Source organism: Triticum dicoccoides, chromosome 4B, assembly GCF_002162155.2.
Source record: "Triticum dicoccoides isolate Atlit2015 ecotype Zavitan chromosome 4B, WEW_v2.0, whole genome shotgun sequence".
In the NCBI taxonomy this organism is placed as follows: Eukaryota; Viridiplantae; Streptophyta; class Magnoliopsida; order Poales; family Poaceae; genus Triticum; species Triticum dicoccoides.
Window position 1 is genome coordinate 675,573,534 of NC_041387.1, and position 20,509 is coordinate 675,594,042.

Consider the following 20,509-nt stretch of genomic DNA (forward strand, 5'->3'; position numbering starts at 1 on the left):
GTAATGACCCATTAGTCCCGGTTCATGAACCGGGACTAAAGGCCCTTACGAACCGGGACTATTAGGTGTTTTTCTACTAGTGTCGGGGGAGGCTTACTCGAAACACGTCCAAACTTCTACCACACCCTACATAGGCCCTGTGATGACACCGTCCAGATCTTGAGCAATCCTACCATCGTACGATTTTTCGAGGATTTGAACGGTTGCATCAGGAATGACACCGAGGTACTTTCGGTCACCCGGTGACAGCGCATGCCCCTCCCTCATCTGTGCAAGGCATAGGCATGCCACAAGGACATCACAAATGATTTCTCATGCCGCTATCGGGCATGATTTCATGTGCCGCCTTGCTGATCTGCAATTCCCGGCAATGAAACCCTAGTAGAGCAATAAATTTCTTGAATATTGCGTGAGTCCCTGACAAATGCGAGGCCATGGAACATGCCATGTGGTTGCCCCCTCTTAGAGCACGAGAAGTTTCGAGGCCAACGGAGCAAAACCGACCTCACGGGAGGCTTACTCGAAACGCGTCCAAACTTTTACCACACCCTATGGAGGCCCTGTGATGACACCGTGCCAGATCCCGAGCAATCGCATCAGGAATGACACCGAGGTCCTTTCGGTGACCCGGTGGAAGGGCATGCTCCTCCCACGTGTGTGCAAGGCATAGGCATGCTACAAGGACATCACAAATAGTCCATCTCCTTAACAAGAGCGTAATGAATACTGAAGCTTACTGCATCTAGACCATCCCACTATTTAAACAGGTCTTGTTGCTTGCCTATAGGCGAGGTGGGACTAAACTTTGGTGGTGGCCTTATCATTACCGAGAACCACTCTCGGCAACTGCTCGTTTACCAAGAGCCACTCTCGGGTAACAGCCACTAGAAGATTCATAGTGACTGTATGGACTCTTAGTAATGAGAAAAGACCAATGCTTAATGCAGTTGGACTATTGAACTATTTATACATGTCATTTTGCTAGTTGGCAGGTGAGGTGGGACTAAATCTTTGGCGAGAGCCACTCTCGGCAAAGAGTTGCAACCGTGACCGTGCCGTTAGTCGCTGCAGAATGTGCCACGTGGCAAAACTTTGCTGTATGTGGCCAGATGGCCCTCGGAAAATAGTGCCTTGCCGAGTATAGCCTGTTTGCCGATCAATGCTGTCGGCATTGTCGTGTGTTTGCCGACTTATTCCCTTTGCCGAGTGCAGCTCTCGGCGTTCTTTACTTTGCCGCGTGCCCGTGTTTTGGCTCTCGGTGAAGACGCCGACACCCGGCGTATACGAAAATTCCAGTAGTGATACTAGTACATGAGGAAGGCCAAAGGCCAAAATACAGAAAGCCAAAGGGCAACATATACTCCACCAATGGTGATTTTTTTTCTTGTGTGTTTGCAGCCATAGTTTAGAGTACCTTTTACATACCTCAAAATTTGCTTCACAACAGCTAAATGTTCAGTAGTAGGATCATGCATGTATCTACTCACATCTCAACGGAAAAAGTAAAATCAGCCCGTGTGTTCACCAAGTAATGCTTATATATTTTGTCGAGTCCATGGCTGATGCCTCACTTCTTTTGCTCAACTTGAGCCTAGCCTCCAAAGGCGTCTGTGAAGGATTGCAATCATCCATGCCACAATTCACTAAGCTGCAGCAGTCATGCTAATATAAAGACCATACATATGGTGCACTATACGTAGCTCCATATATAATTGCACAGCAGACACACTACAAGCGCACACTCGTATATATTCACACCACACATATACTCATCCACGACATGTCGAGCTCCCCCGGCTTCGTCGTCTTGCCCACAATGTCCGGGGCCTCTGCTTGCCTGCTTTCTATGCTCAAGTACACAGCAGCGAGAACAGCCGGCTCCACTTGTCGTGCAAAGCCACCAGCGATGACAAGGTGGTGCGCCTCGACCGCCGGGACGTGCTCCTCGGGCTCACCGCAGTCGGTGCCGCCGTGACCACCAGCAATATCGGCCTGGCAATGGCCGCGGACGCCGGCGGGCAGTGTGCAGCCATGCCCATCAAGGCCGAGGACCTCCAATGCGCCTCGGTCAACGGCTTCCAGTGCCCGGGCTTGTACAACCCCCAGGACATCGTGGACTTCAGTAGCCTGCCGCGGCCGAAAGGGCTGCCGCGCGTGCGCAAGGCGGCACACCTCCTGGACGCCGCCTACGTGGGCAAGTTTGAGGAGGCCGTCCGGAGGATGAAGGCGCTGCCCCACGACGACCCGCGCAGCTTCAAGCGGCAGGCGGACATCCACGAGGCCTACTGCGCCAACCACTACAAGGTGGTGCCGGCGGGCGGTGGCCCAAAGACCGTGTTCGACGTGCACCACTCGTCCATCTTCGCTCCCTGGCACCGGATGTACCTCTATTTCTTCGAGGGTATCCTCGGCGACCTCATTGGCGACCCCACCTTCGGCCTGCCCTACTGGAACTGGGACACGCCGGAGGGGATGATGATGCCGTCCAAATTCGCCAACGAGAGCTCGCCCCTGTACGACGCCAAGCGCAACCCCAGGCGCGTCCGCGCCGTCATCGATCTCAACCTGTCGCCAGGATCGAAAGATGGTCTTCCTACATGCACCGACGACCATGTTTGCCTCATAGACAATAATCTCTACACCTTATACCGTCAGGTGATTAGTACACTACTGCTGCTACTAAGTCTAAGTGTGCTTTATATATGTGATGAAAATCAATATATGGAACAAAAATGCCCAAATTATATTCTCCTATTTTTCTTGCAAAATACTTTCCTGTCATATGCCATCCTACCAATTAATTTCATAGCCATATTAGAAATAAAATTCGTAGTCAATATTGTGTATATTTAAGAGTTCAAAAAATATATAAATACAAAGAGATCGATATGCAATTTTGGCAAAAAGAACCTAATTATGGAGTGATTCAAAGATCTAGAAAGGTCATTCACTAAGACAACGTCGGACTCGACAAAGCATGCACTTTACCACCTTACGCATAACTTGTTTAGCCGGTTTTCTTACTCTAGGCCGCACGATTTCTTCAGAACATCGATCTACTGATGTATAGTTTGTTAACTCTAATAATAACAAACACAATTAGTTTGTCTCTACAGGTGGGAAAAATATTATGTTATTGTAAATATTGTATATTCCATTCCAAATAAACTAAAGTTCTAGGTTCGTCCCAAGTCAAAATTATTTAAGTTTTACAAAATTTATAGAAAAACAGGTTAACATCTAAAACGTCAAATTTACATAGTACAAAACTACAATTTACGAATAATCTAATGAAACCAGTGTTCTACATTTCATGTAATTATCTATAAACTTGGTCAAACTTACAGAAATCCTATATAAAAAATCAATTTTATGTTCATGAGAGAACAACTAGTACACCGCTGTATTTGAGAAAGGTGTGACAGCTTCCGGATGCCCCTACACCCTCATGAATAGTAAATTTCAAAAAAAAATACTGATAAAAATATGAAACTTTGAAACATCAATCATTTGATGTTCTTGTAAAGTTTCAGCCCCAAATAGCATTCGAGGAGGCCTCGCCAAAAAAAACAAAATCGTTGTTCAAAGTTTGTGTGCACTTTTGAGCAGTGATTTTTTAAGGGCTACTCGAATGTTATTTGTGAAACTTCGCGAGAACATCAAATTTTTTTATCATGTTTGATGTACCAAGGTTTCGGATGCTTTTGATTTTGTTTTCATTTTTTTATTTACTATTCATGTAGGTGTAGAAAGGCATGCCCCTCTCTCTCTTTCTCTCGGGCACAAGACAACATGATATTATAGCACAATCATGTTTTTTTCTACATTTGATAGAACAAAACTACTAAATTAAATCATAACTAACCCTTGATCAAGACTTAGCAAAACTCATTTGCCTTTTCTCTGTCTTAGATGATCGTGGAGACACCGAAGCAATTCTATGGCGGGAAGTTCTACAACGTCGAGCTAGACGATGAAGGGAAGCAAAATCACAAGGTCACGGGATCCCTTGAGAATGGAGCGCACAACTCTGCGCACATTTGGCTAGGAGACCCATGCCAGAAGAATCAAGATATGGGAGACCTCAGCACCGCGGCACGTGACCCCATCTTCTACTCCAACCACTCCAATGTAGACCGCATGTGGCACATATACATCACCAAGCTTGGTGGGGGCTTCCTCCCCTACAAGGAGTGGCTTGACACTAGTTTCGTCTTCTACGATGCGCAGAAGCGGCCCGTGCGCATCACCGTCAGTGATGTCCTTGATGTTGGCAAGCTTGGGTACATGTTTGAGGAGAGCGGCAAGCTGCCATGGATAGGCAAGCGGCCGAAGCCTGCAGCCAACATCCAGCGCCATCACGGCCTAAAGGGCACCCAGACCAACAGCTCATACCCCATGACGTTGAAGAAAGGGGAGCCGCAGTACCTGAGGTTGGAGAGGCTGGAGAAATCCCGGGCCGGTGGCGGCAGTAGCAAGAAGGCACCGGAGGCACTGGTGGTGGATGTCACCATAGACCCCTGCAAGTACGTCAAGTTTGATGTGCTAGTGAACGTGCCCAAGGGGCAAGAGAAGAAGGTGGGGCCGCAGAACAGCGAGTTCGCTGGGAGCTTCACGCAAGTGCCACACGGCGGCGGCCTAGAGATGAAGACACGGATGGTGTCGTACCAATTCGCACTGAGGGAGCTATTGGAGGACCTCAAGTGCGGCAAGGACAACCAGCTGGACATCACGCTTGTCCTAGTCGAAGGCGACAAGGTTCTCATCGATGACGCCCGCATCGAGGTCCTATAGTGCGTGTACCCCATGTGCAAGTAGGAAACTTGACAGATGACCTTGTCTGCATGAGCACAGGATGCTGCAAATCTCAGTAGCTTGTTCGGCCATGGAGAGGAAGGTTTTGCATCGAGCCATACGGATTTCCTTTAGTGAAAACCAAGATTTATCGAACAAATAAAAACACTAGGGATACAATTAATAATGGGCTCCTGCACACAGTCACAGAACTTCTACTTGGTCTCCAACTTTGATAATATTGTTGGTCTCACTACCCTCGCACAAGTTACAAGTATAAGCGTATCATATCATACGGTAGGAATTCTTGATTGGAAGTAACTAAAAGAAACTGTTCAGATTGTAAGCAATAAAGAAAGAGTGTAGTTGAGGTGGAAATAATAAGGGATGAGTGGAATGTGATCCACAAATTCACCAGTGGCATCTCTTAAGAAACCATATCATAGATGTGTTGAACAAACTACCGTTGTGTATAGATTAAATCATACTTTCTATTATTATGATTATACATGTCATGATTGCATATAGACATTACATTCTCGTATCTATGCACCATCATCCAACTGTGTCTATAGTTAATACTCCGTCCTAAGAGCACTATCCGGCACGCATCTCAATATATTAATTAAAATAAAGTTTTACACTAATTAGAGGGAACTAATGTTGATAGTATATTGTATTTACCTCCAAATCGTCACCGAGACAACAACACAATTATCTTTTTACTGTTGGTAGTACAAATACACGACAAGCACTTTTCTCTTTCTATCATTGACACAGATTATTTGCAAGCTTGAAGCAAAACTAACACAAATAACTCTCTCTTGAAGATCATTAATCGAAACATGACCAGTGTAAGACCAATAAATCAGAGAGAATATATGTCTATAAATCAAGCAGCAAATACATCAAAAGAATCCAACATTCACAATCCAAAATAACTACCAGCTACTATGATTGGAATATCAGTGCAATATAGCATGATTTCTCGCCTGGGTAGACAATTTCTTACTTGCTCCGCCTAGACTTTTGCTTGTGCCCTAGGCGCAGGTTTGGCCATTTCCTAGTGCCTAGGCGTGCCTAAGCGCCTCCTAGGCACTGCCTTTTCCAACAGAGCAAAACAACATGTAAGAGTCAAACAAATGCCTCCATGTACTTAAGATGTCATATGAGCAGGTATGTGACTGTCCAAATTATTACATGTTATTTAGGAAAGAACATGTGGATACAAAGTATTGTGTCCAGTGCAAATCCTCTAGGTATATTGAGATAGACTCGTGATTGTCAGAAGAGGCAACACAAAATCCCCATAAATATTATTTGGTATCTTCCACTCATACCTTGAATGTTGTGGCTTTATATGGCCCAGGATTCTATCAACTGTAATGCCCTGTGAAACCCACGGTTTCACCTGCCAGTTCCACGACAGTGAGCCTGGGACCTAGACTGGACCCACACCAACAATAGTCTTTCTTGTGCCCTTTGTCCTCACTCATGTGCACCTGAGAAAAACTTCTCAGGTGGGCTTTCGTAAAAGAAGGTACACATTGTTGTTATGAGTAGTCTATCATTCCTATTAAGCCGGGATCACACATACAACCCCCTGAAAGGAACTGACGTCCCAGTCGCCCAGCAGGAACTTTCCCTCTTGGCACATGAATGTGTGTGTCAGTTCCAGCATCCATATGTGCCCCATGTGATCATCACTAACCCACATAGGCCCGTGTAACCATGAGGGTCGACTCTTATCCAATTGTAACACCCAGCCAAATGCATTGGTCCCATGCCATTGCACCTGGGATCTAGACTAGCACCACACCAACACTAGTCTTTCCTATGCCCTTTGTCCTCACTCGTGCACACCTTGGAACAACTCCCCAGTCAGTCACCCATCCTTAAATTTCACCAAGCAAAGCACACTTAACTTTAAGGTCCCTTTCGGATGGGCTCCCGGAAAAGGAGCACCTTGTTATTATGAGTAGTCTACCATTCCTATTAAGCCGGGATGTCGCACCATCCAGATGAGATGACACAAACAAGGACTTTGATATCGTCCTCTCAAGAGTCTACATCGCTGTATTGTGTAGCATGGAAGAAGTTTGTTGGAATTTACAAAGATAAAGCTAGAGGCCCTAAGAATCTACTAGTTGCGAAAACAAAAATGGATTCAATCCGTATAAGTGGTATGAAGTGTGCAAAATATAATTACTGGCCCGTGTTTGTTATTCTCCTCGGTCTCCCCCGGGCGTATGCATGCAACTATAGAACATGCTCTTGTCGTTAATAATTTCAGGGTCTGGATACTCGGGAAAGTCTACGAGTGTGTGTATACACTGGTGGCTGATTTGATTCCTTCCTGGATAGATGGAGTGTGGACATACAACCGAGCAACAAATAAGAACTCTTGTCTATATCGCACCAAAATCAATAAAAAAATAGCAAGTGGCACTGACACACTTAATTGATAGGTAGGACAGAAAAATAATGAAATTGTGTGTAAATGACATGAATATACCAAGTATTAATGACATGAATACATCATGCAGGCTAGAAAAATAAATTTGTATTTGTGCGTTTTTGCTAAGAGGATTAAAATTTGTTTTTGTTTTTTGATTAATTATTTATTATTTTATAAAATATAAAAGCGACAAGCAGATAAAAGCGATTGTCACTTGTACAATACTTCCAATGATGTGCAATTCTACGCCCATGTCAATGGTGGTCATGTTACCAAGTCGGACAGCTATGCTCGCTAGTCACTACTGTCAAGTTACCACTGACGAGTGAGGCACTTGTTAACCACCTACCATTGGCCAGTTGCCAGTGATGAACGCGTTGCTCGCTAGTGAAGTGGTAAATTGCACACGTCAATGGTAAGCTTTCCAGCAGTAATGTGGTTCGAGCGCTTGCATGCAAGATTTTAGAGTTCATATTAAAAATTTATGTCACCTTCCGCACATACAATTTCATCACCAATATCTTGGTCTAAACATTGACATCATGTAGTTTATTTCCCTGTCGCCTCATCATTGCAATCTTAATTTCCTTGAGATTATTCAACACAAACCCATTTTATTCTAGTCACATGTCTGAATGTCACTGCCTTATAGATGTACGTATTTATCATATATTCATCTAAAATGAAAAAAATTACATGTTTTATTGCAGTGTACTTTGGGGCAAGCATGTGATGTCTCTGTAAAATAGTATAAAACATTTTAGATTAGGGATCTAAAAAGTCTTAGTATTAGTATACAGAGGGAGCATGAATTTTCCATCATTGTAAATTCTACAAATATTCCTTGCAATAAATTAATGTTATGACTTTTCCATAACTCCAAAAGACAAGATGATAATAATAAGCAAACGAGACAAGCTTTCAGAGCGGTGGACACTGGTACTAAGCTTTGTGCTGGAATCGAAAGGAGACAAAAAGCAAGGGAAACGTGCTAAGCTTTGGGTAACTGTGTTCTGTACGTAGCGTACGTGAGGTGGACCCTGGTACACAGGTATGTGAGTAGGCATCGGTAAACTGGTACGTGAAGTTTTACTGAACTAAGTGGTGTTCCTTGTCTGGTGATCAAGAGGAGGAGAGCTGTGAGCAAAGCTAATCACGTTTTGATTGAGCCGTCAAAACGTACATGTCACGAATCTATCATGTTTTCTTTTCAGGGGGACAAACTTTTGCGAATGGTTGTACCTCATATCGTAGTTTTCTCGTGGTGGAATCAGCTCACTAGACTTGGCATTGGTGCTCACATTTTTTTGAATTTATTTATACTTTCTGATGATGTTCATTCAGTGAGAGGAGACACTCCTCTCGACTATCAAGGGACATGTGGTGACTTTAACCATTTCAAGATGTTGAGTCGACTAAGTATCACAGAGGTGTTCATGAGCATAAGGGTGAGTGTATGTGCATGTCTTGAGTTAAAAAGACCAACTTTTGCCATTGATGTGTTATTTTGATGTAAATCGAGTTCGCTCGTACCCATCTACCTCTATGTGTCTTCTCCTTTGGTTAGAAACCAAATCACACAATTTTACAGTACTACTTCCTGGTTTATTGGTCCCTTTCATTTTTTGTGCTAAATTTTGACCATAAATTTAAGGGAAAATTTTGTTTTTGCCACTCTAGATTTTGCCAATTTTCCTTGTGCCACTCTAGATTTTGACATTTCACTTTTTCCACTCTCAGTTTTTGACAATTGTCACAATTGCCATTTTATGACATGCACTAATATTTCGCAATATGAATCCAATGATATAATCCAATAACGAAATATTAGTGCATGTCATAAAAAAATTATATCATTGGATTCATATTTGGATATAGTTTTCAATGATACTATTTTTCTATGTATAATTTACACTTTATTAGTTAAAATTGTGGTCAAACTATGACCCTAACTATGAGGGGGGCTAATAAATCAGGATGGAGGTAGTAGTCAAGAAGTTGTAGTCGGTGGACTCGGCCAAGCCATCTATGACTCCTTTAAGCAGTGGAAGCGATTGGGTGATATAATTCTTGTGGCTCATCGAACCATTAACAGACCTTCAACTATTGTTGTACTTTTTCTAGGGGAGCTATTGTTGTACCTTTTCTAGGGGAACTATTGTTGTACCTTGGTAATGAGATATGATGATGTGGGCTATAGCCAGACATTGAAGATGATACAACGACTGGTTTGGCCTCCAGTGGTTGGCTTAAATGATTGTTATTTCTATGCACCAATGAAAAGTCTAGATCTTGTATTAATTGGCTAGATCCGACTACAGTGCGTGTCATCTCATCTCATTATGAAGATACAACAATAGTCAAAGGTTTGTTAATGGTTTGATGAGCCACAAGAATTATAGCACACAACTACTTCACAACTTAAACTTTCATGGATGGCATTCAAAATTGGATCTATCTGTAAAATAAACAGTGGAATTTGGTGAAATAGTAAGAATACCCACAAAACATGATTATAATTGACATGAATATACCATGTATGAATGACATGAATACATCATGCAAGCTAAAAAAATTGTATTTGTGCTTTATTTTCTGAAAGGGTTTTAATTTTGTTTTTGTTGTTTTGATTAGTTATGTTCTATTTTTATAAAATTAGAAAATATACCAGCGATGAACAGATAAAAGCACTCGACACCGGTACAGTACTTACAAATGATGTGCAATTCTTCGCCAGTGTCACTAGTGGTCAAGTTACCATGTCGGATGGCTATGCTCGCTAGTCACTACTGTCAAGTTACCACTGACGAGTTACCAGTTATGAATGCACTGCTCGCCAGTGAAGTGGAAAATGCACATGCCACTGGTAAGCTTTCCTTCACTAGTGTGGTCCAAGCACTATTGTTTCCATCATCTATCAGCTATCCGTCCTTGTAGATCAATAGTATGTACCACTGTGGAAATCCCACACTACCAATAGTCCATGTACGTATCAGCTAAATTGGGTACAGTACCATATGCATGTGATGGGCTAGTGCGGCATAGGATGCTAGTTGGGTTCATTCTGCTGTACTCGGTAATTAGCATGATAAGGTACGCAACTAATGATCATTTAGGGTGCTTTTGCTTAACTGCACTGATTTTCAGAAGTTGCATGGAAAAAAACGGACCAGATTGAGTAGAGCCTGGTTGAGGAGAAAGAGAGCCACATACAGCATTTGCATGCTCTTTGGTCACCCGCATATGTTTTGCCTGCATTGTGAAAGCAATTCCTACGCGATGTTTGGTTGCATACATGCATTGAGATTTGGAATTAACAACTACGCTAAAAAAAGAGAGGTTACAGTAGAACGCGCGCATGACAATACAAACACGTTCACATGAATAGCACACACACATACGCGAGCTCACCTGCCCGTTCGCATGAACAACACGCGCGCGCACACACACACATTCACATGAATAACACTCGCACGTGACAGCAATTCCACAAGTTCGAAGCACCGTTGTACCGTAAACTAGGGAGATTATAAGGGACTAGTGAGATGTATAAGTATCCGTCTATGACCATCGAAATAGAATAGGTACAACATGAAAGTCGTTTGAAATGGAGAGATGAAGCCACTGGTCAAACGAAAATTCAAACGATCCACCGTTCGCGACGAATTTATTGAAATTCATCCAAAATAGCTTCAAACATAAACACGAACTTGAACATTTCCAGTCAATGAAATCACGAACCAATCGCCTCTATGGAAGCACAATGTCGATGTGCATATTTTTCATGTACAACTTATCTCAAATCGAAGTGCGGTTGTGTAGATTAAAAAAGACTAGTGAATGAGATTAGGAGTGAAGAGATTAGGAGGGTGATATGCATATTACAGTACATTGGTCACATGTATATCTACTCGTCTATAATTTGTGAAACAGAAAACGCACAACATGAAGGTCGTGTCAAACAGCAAGGTGAAAATACTCCTCAAAGGAAACTTCAAATGGTCGGCATGTGTCCTGAATTTTTCAAAGTTCGTAAAAAAAAGGCTCTAAACACGAAAGTCAACATATAGAGTGAACGAACTATGATCCGAGCGCTTGCATGGAATCAGAAAATCGAGGTGCATATTTTTCGTGTAAATCTTGGTTGTGTAGAAGGGATGAAGGTAATTAAGGAGGTGATTAGAGGAAAATACCTGCTCACCACGTACAGGCACACCCCGCCAAAGCCATGCACGTGTGCTCTAGAGCATCGCTCGGGTCCAACTCGCTGGAAACTGTCGATTTGGCCGTTTACAGCAATATAGACAAAATGACACTTTAAGAACCGTGTCGTGTAGGCCCAACAGTGTTAGCATATAACAAAACACGTGAACATGAAAAAAGCTGCATTCAACAGGCCGGATTGAGGTGTATGACGGCTGCCAAGTGCGTCATTAATGGCTAGCTAGCCGTTGGATGGAGGAAGGGAAATGGATGGTGGACACTTCAATGGTACGTATTTACGCTTATAGTGAGGACCAATCCATAAACCATAGTACCATCACATAATTAAATAGCATGGAAGATACACATTGTGTTCCGTGACAAACTCCCAACATGGACTCCTGGTCGTGCTGGCTATATGCTCAAAGCTATGCAAAGTATTAAATATATTTTTGAGAACATAGTACAGATGTAGGCGCTTATATATACATATTTGGAGTAAATATAGAGATACATATTTGGATTCATATCTTGAACTGACACACATATTTGTGGTTATCTATCGATAGTTATCTATCAATTTATTCATAACAAAAATGTCTACCTCCAGGTCGCTTCCAGACGACTTTGGAGGCCCCACCGCCACCCAAGAAAGACCTAGCCACTGCAGTCCATCCCCTCGCCGCCCCAAGAGGAGGCCAAACAGCAGCAGACGTCTAGCGGGGCGCCCTTTTCCTCTTCCCATCCATCTCGTTCCCCACCTCCAGCCCCAACCCTAAATTGCACCCTCTATGCTTCCGTCGATGACACACTGTTGTGCTCTGGCATGTGCGGCTTGGCAGCTTTGACGAGATCGACGTGATGCTGCACATGTGGATACCCTGAGCGAGAGCTGATCGGATTGCAGCGGAGCTATGCGTCACGCGTCCCCCATGCCGTGAGGAATCTGCTTCCTAACAGATGGGATGAAGACGGAACAGCCTCTGGGGTGCCACGCGTAGTCGCCGTCATGACTGCCGCCTGCCCCTTGCATTCCCGATCCACGTGCTATCGGGACCTCAATGTAGCCTCGATGCGGCGCCCTCACCGGCAATGGCAGTGGGCCTTCGCGTGGTTCATGGAAACCTTCAACTGCACAATACAGCAACACCATCAGGTATATCCGGTAAGAGATTACCAAGGTCTTTCGGTGATGCTCTTGGCCATTATCTTTGAAGATCGGCAAGGCTCAGAGGATAAAGAACTTCATTGGATGGGGAGAAGGCAACACTTCACTACTCATCCCGCGGACGTGGTTGCATTTGCGTATGTCTATGTCCAAACCATGTATGTGCGACCATGAGCCGGACAATCGGTGTATTGCAGCAACATTCTTGGCAAGTGGGGGCAGCAACAGAGGGTGACTTTGCTTTTTGTGGTGTTCTTTTGGGCATTGAGTCTCGATTTCCGGGATGAAAACCCTAGGTTTTACCTTTATTGGTTGTACCTGGCAATGACGGATATCTATTTGTTTTGTTGATACAGGCATTGTTTGGAGTTTACTCAGACTTTCTCCGGGGTGAAAACCAACTATCTGTCCTTGGTGGTTTAACGGGCGACATCAATGCTTGTGCATTGTTCCCTTACTATAGGCGTCGCTTTTGGAGAACTTTTTCCACAGTACAGGTGTTTCTAATGGTGGTTCTTGTTTCTATTCCTTTGATGATTGCTTCGGCGAGGTCCTTTTATCTTTTTCTTTGTTTTTCATCTGCTTTCCATAGATTTGGTCTTGTAAGGCTTTGCTTTTCACCGACATATTACGTTGTGTGTGTGTGTGTTGGTGTCGGTTGCGTGTATCCTAGTTGTGCATAGGCCGGGTGTCTGCTCTTTGTGTTCTATATCCACTTGATGCTTCATGTTGATGAGTCAATAAAAAGCACCTTTATCGAAACATGATACATTCACAATGATCATTTTTGACTTTTAGATATAATTGCAAAGACATATAAAATATAATTTGTTATCAAACTATACCATATGTTACATGTGTATGTACAACTATGAAGATCTATCTTTTGTGACGTTTCATAAATTAATAATATGTTAGTTGTGATGCAGTAACAGAGAGAGCGTCCACTAACCAAATGGTAGATGATATTCAAAATTGAATCTGTGTGCCAATTGAACAAAGTTGAATTTTGTGAAACATAAAAATTATATACACAAAATAAGAGCGTGAATATAAATTCAAATTCTGCCCCTGAAAAAACTCTTAAATAATTAGAGCTCATATAATATGTATTATTAAAATCAATGTCTAATATGAAAAATCAATGTTTAGATTTACCAGGCATGCATAAATTAGTTGAGTACAAATATTTAAATTCACTAATATTGTTGATTACATTAAAAAAATCTTATTGTAGGACTTTTACCATCTTCCCAATAAAATATGGAAGTGTTGGTTAGCCCTATGATCGTTAAAATTACATCAATATGAACATAATATTTCAATCTTTATTGAATTCAGTCAGTTCCAAAATAATTATTAAGGAAAAGATGAAAAGAAAACTATGTTGATGTAAACAAAATTAGGTGTGCATGTTGATTTGTCGAGTGCGTATGGAACACGATAAGCAAATGCTACCACCGTGCATCCACGGCACTGGGCTTGTTTGGCCTTTATCCTTCACAATTGTTTATGTAATTTAGTCTAGACCATCAAATATGAGTAGTTTTGCCTAAAAAATCTAATATGAGTATTTATGATTTTAGCACTTCAAATTTGCTTTTTTCATCTGTATTGTATACTTCGGGTATGTACAAGATATATTGCACTTCCTTTCAGATTTACAAAACCAAGACAAAGATTATCATTTCCGCTTTTCAAAAAATCTGAACTACCAGTTTGAGTGGCATGGATGTACTACAATATCGGAGACATTGGCTCGCATTATTTCCTGAGTTCTTTTACAGTACATCAAATCATTTAGGGTATTCTATTTTCGGGATAGTGCCCAAATTACGCAATGCTACAACAAATTTATTTGTAGTATTTTCTGGCTTAAGGGCACATTGGGTATTTCATACAGTTGCACATCAATTGGGTCACAACTTGATGATTCACTTCCATAACTGTAATCTCACTCCAAATTTACAGTACGTTATGCAATTTGTTGGCATTGTAATCTCACTCCACCATGTACACTATTCGCAGGGTTCTGATTTTGACCTTCCCATGTCTGGGCACCAATGTCACGGTCACGGTGTCATCACCATCGGCATCCAAATCTTCCAAGAGCTCGTTCAATGCCACCCTCATGCTTGTTTCTACAAGCATACCCTTGCATGTGCCATCGATACGTGGATGACTCAAGCACATGTAGCTCCCTGCTAGCTCGCGCCCGCTGGGCTCCACCTTCTCGTGCTCCATGGCGTTCACGTAGACGTCGAACTTGACCATTTCTGTTCCGTCGGTCTCAATGCCATCGATCACCAGTACTTCCTCATGTGCCTCCTTCTCTTGCGTGCTCCGAAGCACTTGCGGTCGTCTTACCTCTACGGTCACAACTTTGTGAAGAGATAGTGGGATTCTGACGGACTTTAGCAAGGCTTTATTTTTGCGCATGTTTGGAGTTGTAGGTGGGCGTGCGTCCACCCACGGCATGCCAACGCCATCAAACTTGTACCGGAGCTTCTCTATGTCGAGCACGTCGCGGACAGTGATCCGCACTAGGCGGGACTCCTCGTCGTAGAAGAGAAAGGAGGAGTCGAGCCAGTCACGGTCCGTGAAGTCGACATGGCCACGGTAACCACGGGCAGCGCCGACTTCGCGCCATGCCTCCCACAGGCGATCTATGTTGCTGTTGTGTGGGTAGAAGAGTGGGTCTCGGCCGGCTGAGTAGTAGGTTCCCATGTTCTCCACGTTGGTGGGAGCTATGTCGCCGGTCCAGGTGTGCACCGTGTTGTGTGGCGACAGCTCCACTGTCCCAGGGCCTGGCTTGTCAAACTGACCAGCACGGAATGGCTGGCCATGGAAGAGGGACGGCAAAGCTGCATTACCAATCATCTGAAATACAGTAGCCAGACAGGCCAGATTTATCGTTTAGTGAGGAATCATATAAGCCTTTGTCCCAAATTACTTGTCGCTCAAACAGATACATCTACCACTAAAGTAAGTCTAGATACATCCTTTTGAGCCACAAGAAATTACAGATGGAGGAAGTACCAAGTAAGTTCCAAAATATTCCGCAAAAGAGAAGTTCAAAAATAAAAAGGAAGTAGTAGCGTACGTAGGTGATGCACCTGCTTGTACATGGTCCTAAGGTTGTGCTGGATCTGCTGCTCGTCTGTGCGGTTGCTCTCCACGCCGAGGAAGCCCAGGTCCACGAGCCTGGGTGGCGCGTGCCTGGGGTTCCGAACGGGGTCGTAGAGCGGCGACGAGGAGTTGGCGAACTCCGGCGGCATCCGCATCCCGTCCGGCACGTCCCAGCTCCAGAAGGGCAGCGCGAAGTCGGGCTCTCCGAGCAGCTTGGCGGCGATGCGCTCGAAGAAGTAGAGGTAGGCGCGATGGAACGGGAAGAAGAACCACGAGAAGTGGATCTGCATGTCCAGCTCCGGGTGTGTCGTCTGGCGGTAGGAGCCAGTGCAGTAGGCGCAGTGGATGTTGGCCATCTGGTAGAAGCTGCGGGGGTCGGTGTGGGGCAGCGCCTTCATCAGCGCGATGGCGCGCTCGTACTTGGCCATGTACTCCGCCCCCACGGCGTGCACGGGCCGCCGTGTTATGTCTGCCCAGGGTAGGAGATGAACTCACGCACACAAGATAAAAGAAGAGCACACAGGAGTTTTGGCACCGCACTACTTGTGCCTTTTCTGACTCTCTTTCTCTTAATTAAGCAAAGTGATTACAGGGTATATAAAAGGGAAGCAAACGCACGGGCCAAGTCACACACCGGCCTGATCCTAAACTCACGCTCCACACACACACGTACTCCACTAAACAAGTGCATGCACATCCAGCCACTCTGATGGATCAACTCAACGTCTTTGCCTCAACTAACTCAGCTCTCTTTGAGCTAGTCTCTTGGCACGGCAACGTACGGATCCATCTCGCTCTCGGCTGCATGCATGTACTGATCAAATCTACCTAGTACTTATGCATGTACTCACAACTCCTGGCTTCACTTGACCGATGATCAACTCGCACCATTGCCAATCCATCAGTCCACTTTACCATGATGCCATGCATCGCTGTACTAGACTTAGACTAAACAGATCCAAACATAAATAAACTAGATGAACTACTAAACAACAATGGTTAACAACACCAACAATCACCCCCTTAACCTTGTTGTGCTTTATTGAGAACTCCATGGCGACCTTCAGTATAGCCCCGGGTTGTCGTCGGCGGTCGCGTCGGCGAGAAGCGCCCGCTCCTTCTTCGGCTCGATGCAGTCCCTCGAGTAATGCCCATACTCTTCGCAAGTGTAGCAGCGGACCTTGCGGATGTCGAAGTTTCTCTTCTTCTTGCCGGCGCCGCTGCGGTAGCGAGCAAGCCACTCCTCCTCCGTGAGGAGCAGGCGACTCCCACCACCGTGGTCGTAGTTGCTGGCGCCCTCGTCCAAGTCGCTCCGGTCCTCCGCCGTTTTGAGCCTTCCCACAAGCTCTTCCATGGACATGGTTTTAAGATCAAGAAGCTGTTCAATGGCAATAGCTACCTGGGTATACTTGGACGGCACGATGCGGAGAAGCTTCTTCACAACCTTCACCTCGTCGAGGTTCTCGCCGAGCGTGCGCAGCTTGTTGGCTATCCCGTTCATGCGCATGGCAAGCTCATCGAGGGTCTCGCCGCTCCTCATGCGGACGGCATCAAACTCCTTGAGGAGAGTCTGCGCCTTGGCCTCACGGACGCGGGCATCGCCGACCCGCATGATCTTGATGGCATCCCATGCCTCCTTTGCCGTCGCCTTCACAGCAAGCGTGGAGTGCATCTCCTCCGGCACGGCTCGCAGAATTGCCGCAAGAGCCGCCCTGTCTTGGCTGAAGCTCCCGCCTCCCTCGATGGCGTCCCACACGCGTTGGTCCTCCATGTTCACCTTCATGATCAGCGACCACTCGAAGTAGTTCGTCGCCGTCAGCGGCGGGTAGACGACGGAGCTGCTGGCCTGGTGGACGACCTCCTGCTGCACCACCACCTCGCGGCAGCCACGCCGCGTTGGGCTCCGACCTCGGCGCACCACCGGCGAGGCTGAGACACGGCGGCGACCCGGCGACGGAGTGCGCGAACCTTCAGTCACCATGGCTCTGAATACCAAATGTTATGTCTGCCCAGGGTAGGAGATGAACTCACGCACACAAGATAGAAGAAGAGCACACAGGAGTTTTGGCACCGCACTACTTGTGCCTTTTCTGACTCTCTTTCTCTTAATTAAGCAAAGTGATTACAGGGTATATAAAAGGGAAGCAAATCGCACGGGCCAAGTCACACACCGGCCTGATCCTAAACTCACGCTCCACACACACACGTACTCCACTAAACAAGTGCATGCACATCCAGAAACTCTGATGGATCAACTCAACGTCTTTGCCTCAACTAACTCAGCTCTCTTTGAGCTAGTCTCTTGGCACGGCACCGTACGGATCCATCTCGCTCTCGGCTGTATGCATGTATTGATCAAATCTACCTAGTACTTATGCATGTACTCACAACTCCTGGCTTCACTTGACCGATGATCAGCTCGCACCATTGCCAATCCATCAGTCCACTTTACCATGATGCCATGCATCGCTGTACTAGACTTAGACTAAACAGATCCAAACATAAATAAACTAGATGAACTACTAAACAACAATGGTTAACAACACCAACAATCACCCCCTTAACCTTGTTGTGCTTTATTGAGAACTCCATGGCGACCTTTAGTATAGCCCCGGGTTGTCGGCGGCGGTCGCGTCGGCGAGAAGCGCCCGCTCCTTCTTCGGCTCGGTGCAGTCCCTCGAGTAATGCCCATACTCTTGGCAAGTGTAGCAGCGGACCTTGCGGATGTCGAAGTTTCTCTTCCTCTTGCCGGCGCCGCTGCGGTAGGGAGCAAGCCACTCCTCCTCCGTGAGGAGCAGGCGACTCCCACCACCGTGGTCGTAGTTGCTGGCGCCCTCGTCCAAGTCGCTCCGGTCCTCCGCCGTTTTGAGCCTTCCCACAAGCTCTTCCATGGACATGGTTTTAAGATCAAGAAGCTCTTCAATGGCAATAGCTACCTGCGTATACTTGGACGGCACGATGCGGAGAAGCTTCTTCACAACCTTCACCTCGTCGAGGTTCTCACCGAGCGTGCGCAGCTTGTTGGCGATCCCGTTCATGCGCATGGCAAGCTCATCGAGGGTCTCGCCGCTCCTCATGCGGACGGCATCAAACTCCTTGAGGAGAGTCTGCGCCTTGGCCTCACGGACGCGGGCATCGCCGACCCGCATGATCTTGATGGCATCCCATGCCTCCTTTGCCGTCGCCTTCACGGCAAGCGTGGAGTGCATCTCCTCCGGCACGGCTCGCAGAATTGCCGCAAGAGCCGCCCTGTCTTGGCTGAAGCTCCCGCCTCCCTCGATGGCGTCCCACACGCGTTGGTCCTCCATGTTCACCTTCATGATCAGCGACCACTCGAAGTAGTTCGTCGCCGTCAGCGGCGGGTAGACGACGGAGCTGCTGGCCTGGTGGACGACCTCCTGCTGCACCACCACCTCGCGGCAGCCACGCCGCGTTGGGCTCCGACCTCGGCGCACCACCGGCGAGGCTGAGACACGGCGGCGACCCGGCGACGGAGTGCGCGAACCTTCAGTCACCATGGCTCTGAATACCAAATGTTATGTCTGCCCAGGGTAGGAGATGAACTCACGCACACAAGATAGAAGAAGAGCACACAGGAGTTTTGGCACCGCACTACTTGTGCCTTTTCTGACTCTCTTTCTCTTAATTAAGCAAAGTGATTACAGGGTATATAAAAGGGAAGCAAATCGCACGGGCCAAGTCACACACCGGCCTGATCCTAAACTCACGCTCCACACACACACGTACTCCACTAAACAAGTGCATGCACATCCAGAAACTCTGATGGATCAACTCAACGTCTTTGCCTCAACTAACTCAGCTCTCTTTGAGCTAGTCTCTTGGCACGGCACCGTACGGATCCATCTCGCTGTCGGCTGTATGCATGTATTGATCAAATCTACCTAGTACTTATGCATGTACTCACAACTCCTGGCTTCACTTGACCGATGATCAGCTCGCACCATTGCCAATCCATCAGTCCACTTTACCATGATGCCATGCATCGCTGTACTAGACTTAGACTAAACAGATCCAAACATAAATAAACTAGATGAACTACTAAACAACAATGGTTAACAACACCAACACGCCGGACCCTGAGCGGCTCCGCCAGGTCCGGGAGAGTGAAGTTGATTGGCTCGGACGATGAAGCGGACGCCGGGGGGCAGCAGTAGAAGGGCGGGAGCGGATTTGGCGGCAGCTTTGGCTTGCGGCACGTGTGGAGGCTGGTGTGGAGAGGCCCGCCGACGTTCGAGTTGCCGCTGCTTTTGGTGGTAAGTGCATGTGGGATGGTGAACACGTCGTCTGGACGTAGGCCGGAGACAGCTAGGAGCGCTGTTGACAGAGAGAAGCTGGTGGTGTAGACAACCGTGGCCGCCGCACACACGAGGAAGACGAAGGCCGCGACCGCGAGTGGAGCACATGCGCCTCTAGTGCTGGCCATGGCGCTGTAGGTGCTTTGCTTGTTGCTTCGCACAGCCAGCCCATATATATACTAACGAACTGAGAACAAAATAGTTTTTTTTTTTTGCGGGAAAGAACAAAAATAGTTTTAGAGTGTCAGGTCCTTTTTTCGTTTGGGGATTCGTCAGGTCCTTTTTTCGGTGGATCACCCGCCCGCAGCAAATAGGGTATTATTTTCCCTAAGGGAAACGCTTGGAATCGGCGCAACGGCCGAACGCTCGGCCGGTGCCCCTCGCTCGCTCGCTCTTTTCCACGTACGCTAGGTGGGCCTCAAGCGAAATGTTTTTTTTCTT

General features: G+C 46.0%; 2 protein-coding genes across 2 annotated transcripts; one reads left to right on the forward strand and one right to left on the reverse strand.

Annotated features, from left to right (window-relative positions):
- The first annotated feature begins 1,780 nt into the window (after positions 1-1,780).
- Positions 1,781-4,812, forward strand: LOC119293073 ((+)-larreatricin hydroxylase, chloroplastic-like). Its single transcript, XM_037571666.1, has 3 exons — positions 1,781-1,818; positions 1,863-2,655; positions 3,913-4,812. Exons 1-3 carry the CDS (start codon positions 1,781-1,783, stop codon positions 4,792-4,794), a joined length of 1,713 nt encoding a protein of 570 aa, XP_037427563.1. The 3' UTR covers positions 4,795-4,812.
- Positions 4,813-14,534: 9,722 nt separating this feature from the next.
- On the reverse strand, positions 14,535-20,196 carry LOC119293074 (polyphenol oxidase I, chloroplastic-like). The gene is made up of 3 exons (XM_037571667.1): positions 19,842-20,196; positions 15,740-16,221; positions 14,535-15,503 (listed from the first exon to the last, which is right to left on the reverse strand). The coding sequence occupies exons 1-3, from the start codon at positions 20,194-20,196 to the stop codon at positions 14,625-14,627; spliced, it is 1,716 nt and encodes a 571-aa protein (XP_037427564.1). The 3' UTR covers positions 14,535-14,624.
- Positions 20,197-20,509: the final 313 nt, after the last annotated feature.

Coding starts and splice junctions, on each gene's coding strand:
- LOC119293073 (XM_037571666.1), top strand. CDS start 1,781: ATGTCGAGCTCCCCCGGCTTCGTCGTCTTGCCCACAAT. Junction 1,819..1,862: donor TTCGTCGTCTTGCCCACAAT/GTCCGGGGCCTC, acceptor TCAAGTACACAG/CAGCGAGAACAGCCGGCTCC. Junction 2,656..3,912: donor TCTACACCTTATACCGTCAG/GTGATTAGTACA, acceptor TCTCTGTCTTAG/ATGATCGTGGAGACACCGAA.
- LOC119293074 (XM_037571667.1), bottom strand. CDS start 20,196: ATGGCCAGCACTAGAGGCGCATGTGCTCCACTCGCGGTCGCGGCCTTC. Junction 16,222..19,841: donor GGAGCCGCTCAGGGTCCGGC/GTGTTGGTGTTG, acceptor TACCCTGGGCAG/ACATAACACGGCGGCCCGTG. Junction 15,504..15,739: donor TTAGGACCATGTACAAGCAG/GTGCATCACCTA, acceptor ACTGTATTTCAG/ATGATTGGTAATGCAGCTTT.